Consider the following 15,416-nt stretch of genomic DNA (forward strand, 5'->3'; position numbering starts at 1 on the left):
CGCCTAACCCTCCCAGAGTTGCCCCAAAACCTAACCTTGCCAACATACCTGACAACCCTCCTCTGGTCGAACCCGACATTCAAATAGTCGACGTACACCCTCTCCCCCCCCCTCTCACCTCCCCTCCCTCCTCCCCTCTCTCCTCTCCTCTCACCCCCCCTGAACCCTCACCAGAGAACTCCCGACTCGTTACCAGAAGCATGCTCAATGTTAGACACCTCAACGGTGGGACAACGACCCTCGACACTAAACTCAGAAGGCCGCCGAACTTCCAAAAATCGTAAATGCTTAAGATCTTACAATTTAACGTGCGTAGCTATCGCAGTAACCGTTACCTGATTGCCACACTTCTCGAAGAGAAGAGACCCGATGTTGTGATACTTAACAGCACATGTATCACCAACGGGTACAAGATTAGACATCACGGGTACACATCACGACAGTCTCCAGACAGTAGACACGAGGGAGTCGCCATCCTCACACGCAACACCATCGAACACGAATACCTCGCCACCTCATGGCAATACGAACACTTTCTAGCAGTCAAGATAAAAACAATACATGGCTTGATTATCTTCTGCACCACATACTCTCGACCCAACACTACCATTCCACTTCATGATCTCTACACAGTCTTCAACCACACACATATCCCAGTCTACCTTCTAGCTGACCTCAACGCCCAACACAGAACCTTCCACCACAACAGAAACAATTCTCATGGTGATGACTTATTCACTCTATACTCTTACAAACGTCTTAACTTCCTTGGACCTTTCTTCCACACTGTCTTCACTGGCCAAGGAGGAAAAGGCAGACCTGATCTTGTCTTCTCCAACAGAGCCAGCAATTATCTTCATAATTACTTGTCTCCAGGACCACTGTGTGGTTCCGACCACATCCCTATCCTTCTTCATCTCTCGCCTAACCCTATCCTCGTCCCATCACCCTCACACTACAACTACAATAGAGCGGACTGGGAGAGCTTCAAAGACACTCTCTCCAACTGCACATACACCACAAATTATGAAAACCACCCAATAACACTAATAGACACAGAAATAGAACATATACATGGAACAATCACACAGGCAGCTAACAACTCTATCCCCAAATCTTCATACACTTCAAGATATTCCTTCTTTCCTTCTCCAAAAACAAAAAGACTTCTGTCGTGCTACCGTCGACGCTTCGAACAAAACAGACGTCGATTGGGCTTAGTACAATGGGACCTCACCTCCCTACGAAACCACACACTCAACAGCCTTCTAGAAGACCACAACAGACACTGGAAATCTCTTATCACCACAACAGAACTACACCGTATCAAATCTCCTCGAGAATTTTGGAACAGAATCCGAAAACTCAAAGGAGCACCGATAACAAACTTCGATGGGCTAAAAGACAACAACACCCTACACCATAACCCACAAGACATTGCCAACATTTTTCAAAAACACTGGGAAGGTATCTTTCACCCGCACCCACCTCACCCTTTGGCGTACGAAAACACTCAAATTGTCACACAACACATACAAAACAGACCCACTCACTTCTACCCAGAACAGATCATACATCTCCAATCGCTTTCACACGACCACCTACTCACAACTCCCATAAGATCGATCGAGGTCAAATTCCTCCTTCTCAAATCACCCAAAGTAGCCCCAGGTAACTCAGGTATTGGTTACCAACTACTCACACAACTCCCCAACAACACAATTAGAGCCATCACCTCCCTCTTCAACGCGGCACTAGCCTCTGGCTATTTTCCCGCGGCTTTCAAAACAGCAACAACCATAATGATTCCCAAACCCAACAAAACCAACAGAGACCCCATGAACTACAGACCCATCAGCCTACTGGAGTCCATTGGGAAGACATTTGAAAGAATTATAAACAACAGACTTAGACAACACCTCACAAACAACAACCTACTCTCACACAAACAGTTTGGCTTTCACCAACATCGCTCCACACAAGATGAACTCAACATCATTACGAACTACATAAGAAACAACACGCGGCCACGCAAAATGACCGCACTATTCACAAAAGATGTTGAAAAAGCCTTTGACACCGTGTGGCACGATGGATTGAGGTACAAACTAAGCACCCAATTCCAACTCCCACGCCCCACCATTAAGCTTCTCTCTAACTATCTTAGCAACAGAAAAACCCGAATCAAATACAGAAACACTTACTCAAACTACTTCTTCCTTAATGCCGGTGTACCCCAAGGCTCCGTGCTGGCCCCCACTCTCTACACACTCTATTCAAATGATCTTCCCAATCCGATACACCCGGACTCCATCACTCTCCAGTATGCAGATGATGTCACACAGCTAATCAGAGCCAGAATCCTCACTCACTTAATCAATAGAGCCCAACAGGAAATTGACCACGTATCGCTCTGGGAGTTAAAATGGAGGATTAAAACAAATCCTGCAAAATCCAACATATCCTACTTTAATGTACGTCAGAGATACAACATAACTAATGTCTACCTACACTCCCAAATACACCGTCAGGCGCCCATTCCTATCTCAAACACCAACATTGTCCTGGGCCTAAACTATGATGTACACCTGAGAATGAACCACCATCTACAATCCAGGGCGGCTATCGCGAGAGCGGAGCTCGCGAAATTGTATAGATTCAGAGAGGCGCAATTCAAAACCAAATTGCACCTCTACAAGGCATTAATACGACCTCTTATCACATACGCCCCATCAGCTCTCGAACTCGGAGCCAAATCCAACATCCGTGCACTCCAAGTCATCCAGAACAAAGCTCTACGTTGGATTTTTAACATCAAATGGCACGAGTTCGTCAGGAACACAGTACTTCACGAGAGAGCACGAATCCCTCCTCTAAACATCTACTGGAGGGAACTGTTTGAAAGACAAGTAGAGCGATTTCAAATTCATCACACGCACTGGATTGATTACTTCAACAATCTCCTGGGAATAGACCACCCAGGTAACATGTTCAATATACAACCTGAACAACATCCAGTGCCAATATATTAACGAACTAAAAACCTCTATAGATCTTACTGCTAAGTCCAGGGAGGAAGAGTCTTGGTAACATCAGTGGCCATCAGTCAGAAATTTGATCCATCTCCTCGATTTTAAAAAAAAAAAGAAAAAAAAAAAAAGGCTGGGAACGTCTTGGTATCATCAGTGGCCATCAGTCAGACATCTGATCCATCTCCTAAAAAAAAAAAAAAAAAAAAAAAAAAAAAAAAAAAAAAAAAACCCTTGGCCTCCGCTCTCATCACCACATTTCTTCCAATGCAAGCTGGGTTGAGCCCTGGCCCTTTTCCTCCCACTAAAATTCACTTCCTCTTACAATTTCTTGCTCTTTCCCCCCTCTCCTTTCCCGCCCCTCCTCGGAAGGGACTTTTCTATCATCATTCATTCATTCATTCATTCATTGGTTTACACTGTATTCGAGCGTAGCATATCAGAGGTGAGACAACATGACTGGACGCGGCAAGGGAGGCAAGGGGCTCGGAAAGGGAGGCGCCAAGCGTCATCGCAAGGTTCTCCGTGACAACATTCAGGGAATCACAAAGCCTGCCATTCGTCGTCTTGCTCGCCGTGGAGGAGTCAAACGTATCTCTGGCCTGATCTATGAAGAAACTCGTGGTGTACTCAAGGTTTTCTTAGAAAACGTCATCCGTGATGCTGTCACCTACACTGAGCACGCCAAGAGGAAAACAGTCACTGCCATGGATGTGGTTTATGCTCTAAAACGCCAGGGCAGAACTCTATACGGATTTGGCGGTTAAGATTATTCTTCCTCTTCCAAGACCATGCCAATGGCACAGACAGAAATCAATCGGACCTTTTTAAGGTCCACAAATAATCTCAAAAGATCTTATTAGACAAAAAAAAAAAAATTTCCATTTTCATATCCATTCTCTATGATTTCATACACTTAGGGCATTAAATAAATGATGAAATTCTAATACACCATTTTGAGTAGCAGACTTCCGTAATGGCACTTTCATACACTTAGGGCATTAAAGATGATGACATTCTTATAAATGCTTTTCCGAAGCAGGATTGCACAAGCGTAGGTCGGAGAGAGCGACCCGTTCACTGGCAGCTATTTGGAGAGTGTATCTTTGTTTGTCAGTGACAGAGAGAAATGAATTGAATTTTCTTTGCATTTGTAGGTAGGTGCTTGTATGCACGGAGGCAGAGAGAACAGAGGTGAGACATGTCAAATGGTAGTGGTATGTGGTAAAATGGTAGGTAGGAGAGTGTAGGTGCGTGTTGGTGGATTAATGGCTAGATGGTTAGGTAGGTAGCAGGCTTGCACAAGCGTAGGTCGGAGAGAGCGACCCGTTCACTGGCAGCTATTTGGAGAGTGTATCTTTGTTTGTCACTGACAGAGAGAAATGAATTGAATTTTCTTTGCATTTGTAGGTAGGTGCTTGTATGCACGGAGGCAGAGAGAGCAGAGGTGAGACATGTCAAATGGTAGTGGTATGTGGTAAAATGGTAGGTAGGAGAGTGTAGGTGCGTGTTGGTGGATTAATGGCTAGATGGTTAGGTAGGTAGCAGGCTTGCACAAGCGTAGGTCGGAGAGAGCGACCCGTTCACTGGCAGCTATTTGGAGAGTGTATCTTTGTTTGTCAGTGACAGAGAGAAATGAATTGAATTTTCTTTGCATTTGTAGGTAGGTGCTTGTATGCACGGAGGCAGAGAGAGCAGAGGTGAGACATGTCAAATGGTAGTGGTATGTGGTAAAATGGTAGGTAGGAGAGTGTAGGTGCGTGTTGGTGGATTAATGGCTAGATGGTTAGGTAGGTAGCAGGCTTGCACAAGCGTAGGTCGGAGAGAGCGACCCGTTCACTGGCAGCTATTTGGAGAGTGTATCTTTGTTTGTCACTGACTGACAGAGAGAAATGAATTGAATTTTCTTTGCATTTGTAGGTAGGTGCTTGTATGCACGGAGGCAGAGAGAACAGAGGTGAGACATGTCAAATGGTAGTGGTATGTGGTAAAATGGTAGGTAGGAGAGTGTAGGTGCGTGTTGGTGGATTAATGGCTAGATGGTTAGGTAGGTAGCAGGCTTGCACAAGCGTAGGTCGGAGAGAGCGACCCGTTCACTGGCAGCTATTTGGAGAGTGTATCTTTGTTTGTCACTGACTGACAGAGAGAAATGAATTGAATTTTCTTTGCATTTGTAGGTAGGTGCTTGTATGCAGGGAGGCAGAGAGAACAGAGGTGAGACATGTCAAATGGTAGTGGTATGTGGTAAAATGGTAGGTAGGAGAGTGTAGGTGCGTGTTGGTGGATTAATGGCTAGATGGTTAGGTAGGTAGCAGGCTTGCACAAGCGTAGGTCGGAGAGAGCGACCCGTTCACTGGCAGCTATTTGGAGAGTGTATCTTTGTTTGTCACTGACAGAGAGAAATGAATTGAATTTTCTTTGCATTTGTAGGTAGGTGCTTGTATGCAGGGGTGCGTGTTGGTGGATTAATGGCTAGATGGTTAGGTAGGTAGCAGGCTTGCACAAGCGTAGGTCGGAGAGAGCGACCCGTTCACTGCAGCTATTTGGAGAGTGTATCTTTGTTTGTCACTGACAGAGAGAAATGAATTGAATTTTCTTTGCATTTGTAGGTAGGTGCTTGTATGCAGGAGGCAGAGAGAGCAGAGGTGAGACATGTCAAATGGTAGTGGTATGTGGTAAAATGGTAGGTAGGAGAGTGTAGGTGCGTGTTGGTGGATTAATGGCTAGATGGTTAGGTAGGTAGCAGGCTTGCACAAGCGTAGGTCGGAGAGAGCGACCCGTTCACTGGCAGCTATTTGGAGAGTGTATCTTTGTTTGTCACTGACAGAGAGAAATGAATTGAATTTTCTTTGCATTTGTAGTTAGGTGCTTGTATGCACGGAGGCAGAGAGAGCAGAGGTGAGACATGTCAAATGGTAGTGGTATGTGGTAAAATGGTAGGTAGGAGAGTGTAGGTGCGTGTTGGTGGATTAATGGCTAGATGGTTAGGTAGGTAGCAGGCTTGCACAAGCGTAGGTCGGAGAGAGCGACCCGTTCACTGGCAGCTATTTGGAGAGTGTATCTTTGTTTGTCACTGACTGACAGAGAGAAATGAATTGAATTTTCTTTGCATTTGTAGGTAGGTGCTTGTATGCACGGAGGCAGAGAGAACAGAGGTGAGACATGTCAAATGGTAGTGGTATGTGGTAAAATGGTAGGTAGGAGAGTGTAGGTGCGTGTTGGTGGATTAATGGCTAGATGGTTAGGTAGGTAGCAGGCTTGCACAAGCGTAGGTCGGAGAGAGCGACCCGTTCACTGGCAGCTATTTGGAGAGTGTATCTTTGTTTGTCACTGACTGACAGAGAGAAATGAATTGAATTTTCTTTGCATTTGTAGGTAGGTGCTTGTATGCAGGGAGGCAGAGAGAACAGAGGTGAGACATGTCAAATGGTAGTGGTATGTGGTAAAATGGTAGGTAGGAGAGTGTAGGTGCGTGTTGGTGGATTAATGGCTAGATGGTTAGGTAGGTAGCAGGCTTGCACAAGCGTAGGTCGGAGAGAGCGACCCGTTCACTGGCAGCTATTTGGAGAGTGTATCTTTGTTTGTCACTGACTGACAGAGAGAAATGAATTGAATTTTCTTTGCATTTGTAGGTAGGTGCTTGTATGCAGGGAGGCAGAGAGAACAGAGGTGAGACATGTCAAATGGTAGTGGTATGTGGTAAAATGGTAGGTAGGAGAGTGTAGGTGCGTGTTGGTGGATTAATGGCTAGATGGTTAGGTAGGTAGCAGGCTTGCACAAGCGTAGGTCGGAGAGAGCGACCCGTTCACTGGCAGCTATTTGGAGAGTGTATCTTTGTTTGTCACTGACTGACAGAGAGAAATGAATTGAATTTTCTTTGCATTTGTAGGTAGGTGCTTGTATGCAGGGAGGCAGAGAGAACAGAGGTGAGACATGTCAAATGGTAGTGGTATGTGGTAAAATGGTAGGTAGGAGAGTGTAGGTGCGTGTTGGTGGATTAATGGCTAGATGGTTAGGTAGGTAGCAGGCTTGCACAAGCGTAGGTCGGAGAGAGCGACCCGTTCACTGGCAGCTATTTGGAGAGTGTATCTTTGTTTGTCACTGACTGACAGAGAGAAATGAATTGAATTTTCTTTGCATTTGTAGGTAGGTGCTTGTATGCAGGGAGGCAGAGAGAACAGAGGTGAGACATGTCAAATGGTAGTGGTATGTGGTAAAATGGTAGGTAGGAGAGTGTAGGTGCGTGTTGGTGGATTAATGGCTAGATGGTTAGGTAGGTAGCAGGCTTGCACAAGCGTAGGTCGGAGAGAGCGACCCGTTCACTGGCAGCTATTTGGAGAGTGTATCTTTGTTTGTCACTGACTGACAGAGAGAAATGAATTGAATTTTCTTTGCATTTGTAGGTAGGTGCTTGTATGCACGGAGGCAGAGAGAACAGAGGTGAGACATGTCAAATGGTAGTGGTATGTGGTAAAATGGTAGGTAGGAGAGTGTAGGTGCGTGTTGGTGGATTAATGGCTAGATGGTTAGGTAGGTAGCAGGCTTGCACAAGCGTAGGTCGGAGAGAGCGACCCGTTCACTGGCAGCTATTTGGAGAGTGTATCTTTGTTTGTCACTGACTGACAGAGAGAAATGAATTGAATTTTCTTTGCATTTGTAGGTAGGTGCTTGTATGCACGGAGGCAGAGAGAGCAGAGGTGAGACATGTCAAATGGTAGTGGTATGTGGTAAAATGGTAGGTAGGAGAGTGTAGGTGCGTGTTGGTGGATTAATGGCTAGATGGTTAGGTAGGTAGCAGGCTTGCACAAGCGTAGGTCGGAGAGAGCGACCCGTTCACTGGCAGCTATTTGGAGAGTGTATCTTTGTTTGTCACTGACTGACAGAGAGAAATGAATTGAATTTTCTTTGCATTTGTAGGTAGGTGCTTGTATGCACGGAGGCAGAGAGAACAGAGGTGAGACATGTCAAATGGTAGTGGTATGTGGTAAAATGGTAGGTAGGAGAGTGTAGGTGCGTGTTGGTGGATTAATGGCTAGATGGTTAGGTAGGTAGCAGGCTTGCACAAGCGTAGGTCGGAGAGAGCGACCCGTTCACTGGCAGCTATTTGGAGAGTGTATCTTTGTTTGTCACTGACTGACAGAGAGAAATGAATTGAATTTTCTTTGCATTTGTAGGTAGGTGCTTGTATGCAGGGAGGCAGAGAGAACAGAGGTGAGACATGTCAAATGGTAGTGGTATGTGGTAAAATGGTAGGTAGGAGAGTGTAGGTGCGTGTTGGTGGATTAATGGCTAGATGGTTAGGTAGGTAGCAGGCTTGCACAAGCGTAGGTCGGAGAGAGCGACCCGTTCACTGGCAGCTATTTGGAGAGTGTATCTTTGTTTGTCACTGACTGACAGAGAGAAATGAATTGAATTTTCTTTGCATTTGTAGGTAGGTGCTTGTATGCAGGGAGGCAGAGAGAACAGAGGTGAGACATGTCAAATGGTAGTGGTATGTGGTAAAATGGTAGGTAGGAGAGTGTAGGTGCGTGTTGGTGGATTAATGGCTAGATGGTTAGGTAGGTAGCAGGCTTGCACAAGCGTAGGTCGGAGAGAGCGACCCGTTCACTGGCAGCTATTTGGAGAGTGTATCTTTGTTTGTCACTGACTGACAGAGAGAAATGAATTGAATTTTCTTTGCATTTGTAGGTAGGTGCTTGTGACTGACAGAGAGAAATGAATTGAATTTTCTTTGCATTTGTAGGTAGGTGCTTGTATGCAGGGAGGCAGAGAGAACAGAGGTGAGACATGTCAAATGGTAGTGGTATGTGGTAAAATGGTAGGTAGGAGAGTGTAGGTGCGTGTTGGTGGATTAATGGCTAGATGGTTAGGTAGGTAGCAGGCTTGCACAAGCGTAGGTCGGAGAGAGCGACCCGTTCACTGGCAGCTATTTGGAGAGTGTATCTTTGTTTGTCACTGACTGACAGAGAGAAATGAATTGAATTTTCTTTGCATTTGTAGGTAGGTGCTTGTATGCAGGGAGGCAGAGAGAACAGAGGTGAGACATGTCAAATGGTAGTGGTATGTGGTAAAATGGTAGGTAGGAGAGTGTAGGTGCGTGTTGGTGGATTAATGGCTAGATGGTTAGGTAGGTAGCAGGCTTGCACAAGCGTAGGTCGGAGAGAGCGACCCGTTCACTGGCAGCTATTTGGAGAGTGTATCTTTGTTTGTCACTGACTGACAGAGAGAAATGAATTGAATTTTCTTTGCATTTGTAGGTAGGTGCTTGTATGCAGGGAGGCAGAGAGAGCAGAGGTGAGACATGTCAAATGGTAGTGGTATGTGGTAAAATGGTAGGTAGGAGAGTGTAGGTGCGTGTTGGTGGATTAATGGCTAGATGGTTAGGTAGGTAGCAGGCTTGCACAAGCGTAGGTCGGAGAGAGCGACCCGTTCACTGGCAGCTATTTGGAGAGTGTATCTTTGTTTGTCACTGACTGACAGAGAGAAATGAATTGAATTTTCTTTGCATTTGTAGGTAGGTGCTTGTATGCAGGGAGGCAGAGAGAACAGAGGTGAGACATGTCAAATGGTAGTGGTATGTGGTAAAATGGTAGGTAGGAGAGTGTAGGTGCGTGTTGGTGGATTAATGGCTAGATGGTTAGGTAGGTAGCAGGCTTGCACAAGCGTAGGTCGGAGAGAGCGACCCGTTCACTGGCAGCTATTTGGAGAGTGTATCTTTGTTTGTCACTGACTGACAGAGAGAAATGAATTGAATTTTCTTTGCATTTGTAGGTAGGTGCTTGTATGCAGGGAGGCAGAGAGAACAGAGGTGAGACATGTCAAATGGTAGTGGTATGTGGTAAAATGGTAGGTAGGAGAGTGTAGGTGCGTGTTGGTGGATTAATGGCTAGATGGTTAGGTAGGTAGCAGGCTTGCACAAGCGTAGGTCGGAGAGAGCGACCCGTTCACTGGCAGCTATTTGGAGAGTGTATCTTTGTTTGTCACTGACTGACAGAGAGAAATGAATTGAATTTTCTTTGCATTTGTAGGTAGGTGCTTGTATGCAGGGAGGCAGAGAGAACAGAGGTGAGACATGTCAAATGGTAGTGGTATGTGGTAAAATGGTAGGTAGGAGAGTGTAGGTGCGTGTTGGTGGATTAATGGCTAGATGGTTAGGTAGGTAGCAGGCTTGCACAAGCGTAGGTCGGAGAGAGCGACCCGTTCACTGGCAGCTATTTGGAGAGTGTATCTTTGTTTGTCACTGACTGACAGAGAGAAATGAATTGAATTTTCTTTGCATTTGTAGGTAGGTGCTTGTATGCAGGGAGGCAGAGAGAACAGAGGTGAGACATGTCAAATGGTAGTGGTATGTGGTAAAATGGTAGGTAGGAGAGTGTAGGTGCGTGTTGGTGGATTAATGGCTAGATGGTTAGGTAGGTAGCAGGCTTGCACAAGCGTAGGTCGGAGAGAGCGACCCGTTCACTGGCAGCTATTTGGAGAGTGTATCTTTGTTTGTCACTGACTGACAGAGAGAAATGAATTGAATTTTCTTTGCATTTGTAGGTAGGTGCTTGTATGCAGGGAGGCAGAGAGAACAGAGGTGAGACATGTCAAATGGTAGTGGTATGTGGTAAAATGGTAGGTAGGAGAGTGTAGGTGCGTGTTGGTGGATTAATGGCTAGATGGTTAGGTAGGTAGCAGGCTTGCACAAGCGTAGGTCGGAGAGAGCGACCCGTTCACTGGCAGCTATTTGGAGAGTGTATCTTTGTTTGTCACTGACTGACAGAGAGAAATGAATTGAATTTTCTTTGCATTTGTAGGTAGGTGCTTGTATGCAGGGAGGCAGAGAGAACAGAGGTGAGACATGTCAAATGGTAGTGGTATGTGGTAAAATGGTAGGTAGGAGAGTGTAGGTGCGTGTTGGTGGATTAATGGCTAGATGGTTAGGTAGGTAGCAGGCTTGCACAAGCGTAGGTCGGAGAGAGCGACCCGTTCACTGGCAGCTATTTGGAGAGTGTATCTTTGTTTGTCACTGACTGACAGAGAGAAATGAATTGAATTTTCTTTGCATTTGTAGGTAGGTGCTTGTATGCAGGGAGGCAGAGAGAGCAGAGGTGAGACATGTCAAATGGTAGTGGTATGTGGTAAAATGGTAGGTAGGAGAGTGTAGGTGCGTGTTGGTGGATTAATGGCTAGATGGTTAGGTAGGTAGCAGGCTTGCACAAGCGTAGGTCGGAGAGAGCGACCCGTTCACTGGCAGCTATTTGGAGAGTGTATCTTTGTTTGTCACTGACTGACAGAGAGAAATGAATTGAATTTTCTTTGCATTTGTAGGTAGGTGCTTGTATGCAGGGAGGCAGAGAGAACAGAGGTGAGACATGTCAAATGGTAGTGGTATGTGGTAAAATGGTAGGTAGGAGAGTGTAGGTGCGTGTTGGTGGATTAATGGCTAGATGGTTAGGTAGGTAGCAGGCTTGCACAAGCGTAGGTCGGAGAGAGCGACCCGTTCACTGGCAGCTATTTGGAGAGTGTATCTTTGTTTGTCACTGACTGACAGAGAGAAATGAATTGAATTTTCTTTGCATTTGTAGGTAGGTGCTTGTATGCAGGGAGGCAGAGAGAACAGAGGTGAGACATGTCAAATGGTAGTGGTATGTGGTAAAATGGTAGGTAGGAGAGTGTAGGTGCGTGTTGGTGGATTAATGGCTAGATGGTTAGGTAGGTAGCAGGCTTGCACAAGCGTAGGTCGGAGAGAGCGACCCGTTCACTGGCAGCTATTTGGAGAGTGTATCTTTGTTTGTCACTGACTGACAGAGAGAAATGAATTGAATTTTCTTTGCATTTGTAGGTAGGTGCTTGTATGCAGGGAGGCAGAGAGAACAGAGGTGAGACATGTCAAATGGTAGTGGTATGTGGTAAAATGGTAGGTAGGAGAGTGTAGGTGCGTGTTGGTGGATTAATGGCTAGATGGTTAGGTAGGTAGCAGGCTTGCACAAGCGTAGGTCGGAGAGAGCGACCCGTTCACTGGCAGCTATTTGGAGAGTGTATCTTTGTTTGTCACTGACTGACAGAGAGAAATGAATTGAATTTTCTTTGCATTTGTAGGTAGGTGCTTGTATGCAGGGAGGCAGAGAGAACAGAGGTGAGACATGTCAAATGGTAGTGGTATGTGGTAAAATGGTAGGTAGGAGAGTGTAGGTGCGTGTTGGTGGATTAATGGCTAGATGGTTAGGTAGGTAGCAGGCTTGCACAAGCGTAGGTCGGAGAGAGCGACCCGTTCACTGGCAGCTATTTGGAGAGTGTATCTTTGTTTGTCACTGACTGACAGAGAGAAATGAATTGAATTTTCTTTGCATTTGTAGGTAGGTGCTTGTATGCAGGGAGGCAGAGAGAACAGAGGTGAGACATGTCAAATGGTAGTGGTATGTGGTAAAATGGTAGGTAGGAGAGTGTAGGTGCGTGTTGGTGGATTAATGGCTAGATGGTTAGGTAGGTAGCAGGCTTGCACAAGCGTAGGTCGGAGAGAGCGACCCGTTCACTGGCAGCTATTTGGAGAGTGTATCTTTGTTTGTCACTGACTGACAGAGAGAAATGAATTGAATTTTCTTTGCATTTGTAGGTAGGTGCTTGTATGCAGGGAGGCAGAGAGAGCAGAGGTGAGACATGTCAAATGGTAGTGGTATGTGGTAAAATGGTAGGTAGGAGAGTGTAGGTGCGTGTTGGTGGATTAATGGCTAGATGGTTAGGTAGGTAGCAGGCTTGCACAAGCGTAGGTCGGAGAGAGCGACCCGTTCACTGGCAGCTATTTGGAGAGTGTATCTTTGTTTGTCACTGACTGACAGAGAGAAATGAATTGAATTTTCTTTGCATTTGTAGGTAGGTGCTTGTATGCAGGGAGGCAGAGAGAACAGAGGTGAGACATGTCAAATGGTAGTGGTATGTGGTAAAATGGTAGGTAGGAGAGTGTAGGTGCGTGTTGGTGGATTAATGGCTAGATGGTTAGGTAGGTAGCAGGCTTGCACAAGCGTAGGTCGGAGAGAGCGACCCGTTCACTGGCAGCTATTTGGAGAGTGTATCTTTGTTTGTCACTGACTGACAGAGAGAAATGAATTGAATTTTCTTTGCATTTGTAGGTAGGTGCTTGTATGCAGGGAGGCAGAGAGAACAGAGGTGAGACATGTCAAATGGTAGTGGTATGTGGTAAAATGGTAGGTAGGAGAGTGTAGGTGCGTGTTGGTGGATTAATGGCTAGATGGTTAGGTAGGTAGCAGGCTTGCACAAGCGTAGGTCGGAGAGAGCGACCCGTTCACTGGCAGCTATTTGGAGAGTGTATCTTTGTTTGTCACTGACTGACAGAGAGAAATGAATTGAATTTTCTTTGCATTTGTAGGTAGGTGCTTGTATGCAGGGAGGCAGAGAGAACAGAGGTGAGACATGTCAAATGGTAGTGGTATGTGGTAAAATGGTAGGTAGGAGAGTGTAGGTGCGTGTTGGTGGATTAATGGCTAGATGGTTAGGTAGGTAGCAGGCTTGCACAAGCGTAGGTCGGAGAGAGCGACCCGTTCACTGGCAGCTATTTGGAGAGTGTATCTTTGTTTGTCACTGACTGACAGAGAGAAATGAATTGAATTTTCTTTGCATTTGTAGGTAGGTGCTTGTATGCAGGGAGGCAGAGAGAACAGAGGTGAGACATGTCAAATGGTAGTGGTATGTGGTAAAATGGTAGGTAGGAGAGTGTAGGTGCGTGTTGGTGGATTAATGGCTAGATGGTTAGGTAGGTAGCAGGCTTGCACAAGCGTAGGTCGGAGAGAGCGACCCGTTCACTGGCAGCTATTTGGAGAGTGTATCTTTGTTTGTCACTGACTGACAGAGAGAAATGAATTGAATTTTCTTTGCATTTGTAGGTAGGTGCTTGTATGCAGGGAGGCAGAGAGAACAGAGGTGAGACATGTCAAATGGTAGTGGTATGTGGTAAAATGGTAGGTAGGAGAGTGTAGGTGCGTGTTGGTGGATTAATGGCTAGATGGTTAGGTAGGTAGCAGGCTTGCACAAGCGTAGGTCGGAGAGAGCGACCCGTTCACTGGCAGCTATTTGGAGAGTGTATCTTTGTTTGTCACTGACTGACAGAGAGAAATGAATTGAATTTTCTTTGCATTTGTAGGTAGGTGCTTGTATGCAGGGAGGCAGAGAGAGCAGAGGTGAGACATGTCAAATGGTAGTGGTATGTGGTAAAATGGTAGGTAGGAGAGTGTAGGTGCGTGTTGGTGGATTAATGGCTAGATGGTTAGGTAGGTAGCAGGCTTGCACAAGCGTAGGTCGGAGAGAGCGACCCGTTCACTGGCAGCTATTTGGAGAGTGTATCTTTGTTTGTCACTGACTGACAGAGAGAAATGAATTGAATTTTCTTTGCATTTGTAGGTAGGTGCTTGTATGCAGGGAGGCAGAGAGAACAGAGGTGAGACATGTCAAATGGTAGTGGTATGTGGTAAAATGGTAGGTAGGAGAGTGTAGGTGCGTGTTGGTGGATTAATGGCTAGATGGTTAGGTAGGTAGCAGGCTTGCACAAGCGTAGGTCGGAGAGAGCGACCCGTTCACTGGCAGCTATTTGGAGAGTGTATCTTTGTTTGTCACTGACTGACAGAGAGAAATGAATTGAATTTTCTTTGCATTTGTAGGTAGGTGCTTGTATGCAGGGAGGCAGAGAGAACAGAGGTGAGACATGTCAAATGGTAGTGGTATGTGGTAAAATGGTAGGTAGGAGAGTGTAGGTGCGTGTTGGTGGATTAATGGCTAGATGGTTAGGTAGGTAGCAGGCTTGCACAAGCGTAGGTCGGAGAGAGCGACCCGTTCACTGGCAGCTATTTGGAGAGTGTATCTTTGTTTGTCACTGACTGACAGAGAGAAATGAATTGAATTTTCTTTGCATTTGTAGGTAGGTGCTTGTATGCAGGGAGGCAGAGAGAGCAGAGGTGAGACATGTCAAATGGTAGTGGTATGTGGTAAAATGGTAGGTAGGAGAGTGTAGGTGCGTGTTGGTGGATTAATGGCTAGATGGTTAGGTAGGTAGCAGGCTTGCACAAGCGTAGGTCGGAGAGAGCGACCCGTTCACTGGCAGCTATTTGGAGAGTGTATCTTTGTTTGTCACTGACTGACAGAGAGAAATGAATTGAATTTTCTTTGCATTTGTAGGTAGGTGCTTGTATGCAGGGAGGCAGAGAGAGCAGAGGTGAGACATGTCAAATGGTAGTGGTATGTGGTAAAATGGTAGGTAGGAGAGTGTAGGTGCGTGTTGGTGGATTAATGGCTAGATGGTTAGGTAGGTAGCAGGCTTGCACAAGCGTAGGTCGGAGAGAGCGACCCGTTCACTGGCAGCTATTTGGAGAGTGTATCTTTGTTTGTCACTGACTG

At 45.9% G+C, this 15,416-nt stretch overlaps 1 protein-coding gene across 1 annotated transcript; it reads left to right on the top strand.

The window, feature by feature from the left end:
* Window positions 1-3,458: 3,458 nt before the first annotated feature.
* LOC139756411 (histone H4) lies at window positions 3,459-3,881 on the top strand. Its single transcript, XM_071675836.1, has one exon. The coding sequence runs from the start codon at window positions 3,485-3,487 to the stop codon at window positions 3,794-3,796; it is 312 nt and encodes a 103-aa protein (XP_071531937.1). The 5' UTR covers window positions 3,459-3,484; the 3' UTR covers window positions 3,797-3,881.
* Window positions 3,882-15,416: the final 11,535 nt, after the last annotated feature.

This window comes from Panulirus ornatus, chromosome 21 (assembly GCF_036320965.1).
Source record: "Panulirus ornatus isolate Po-2019 chromosome 21, ASM3632096v1, whole genome shotgun sequence".
NCBI classification, from domain to species: domain Eukaryota; kingdom Metazoa; phylum Arthropoda; class Malacostraca; order Decapoda; family Palinuridae; genus Panulirus; species Panulirus ornatus.

Bases quoted from the DNA above. Each gene is read 5' to 3' on its own strand.
- LOC139756411 (XM_071675836.1), top strand. From the start codon at position 3,485: ATGACTGGACGCGGCAAGGGAGGCAAGGGGCTCGGAAAGGGAGGCGCC.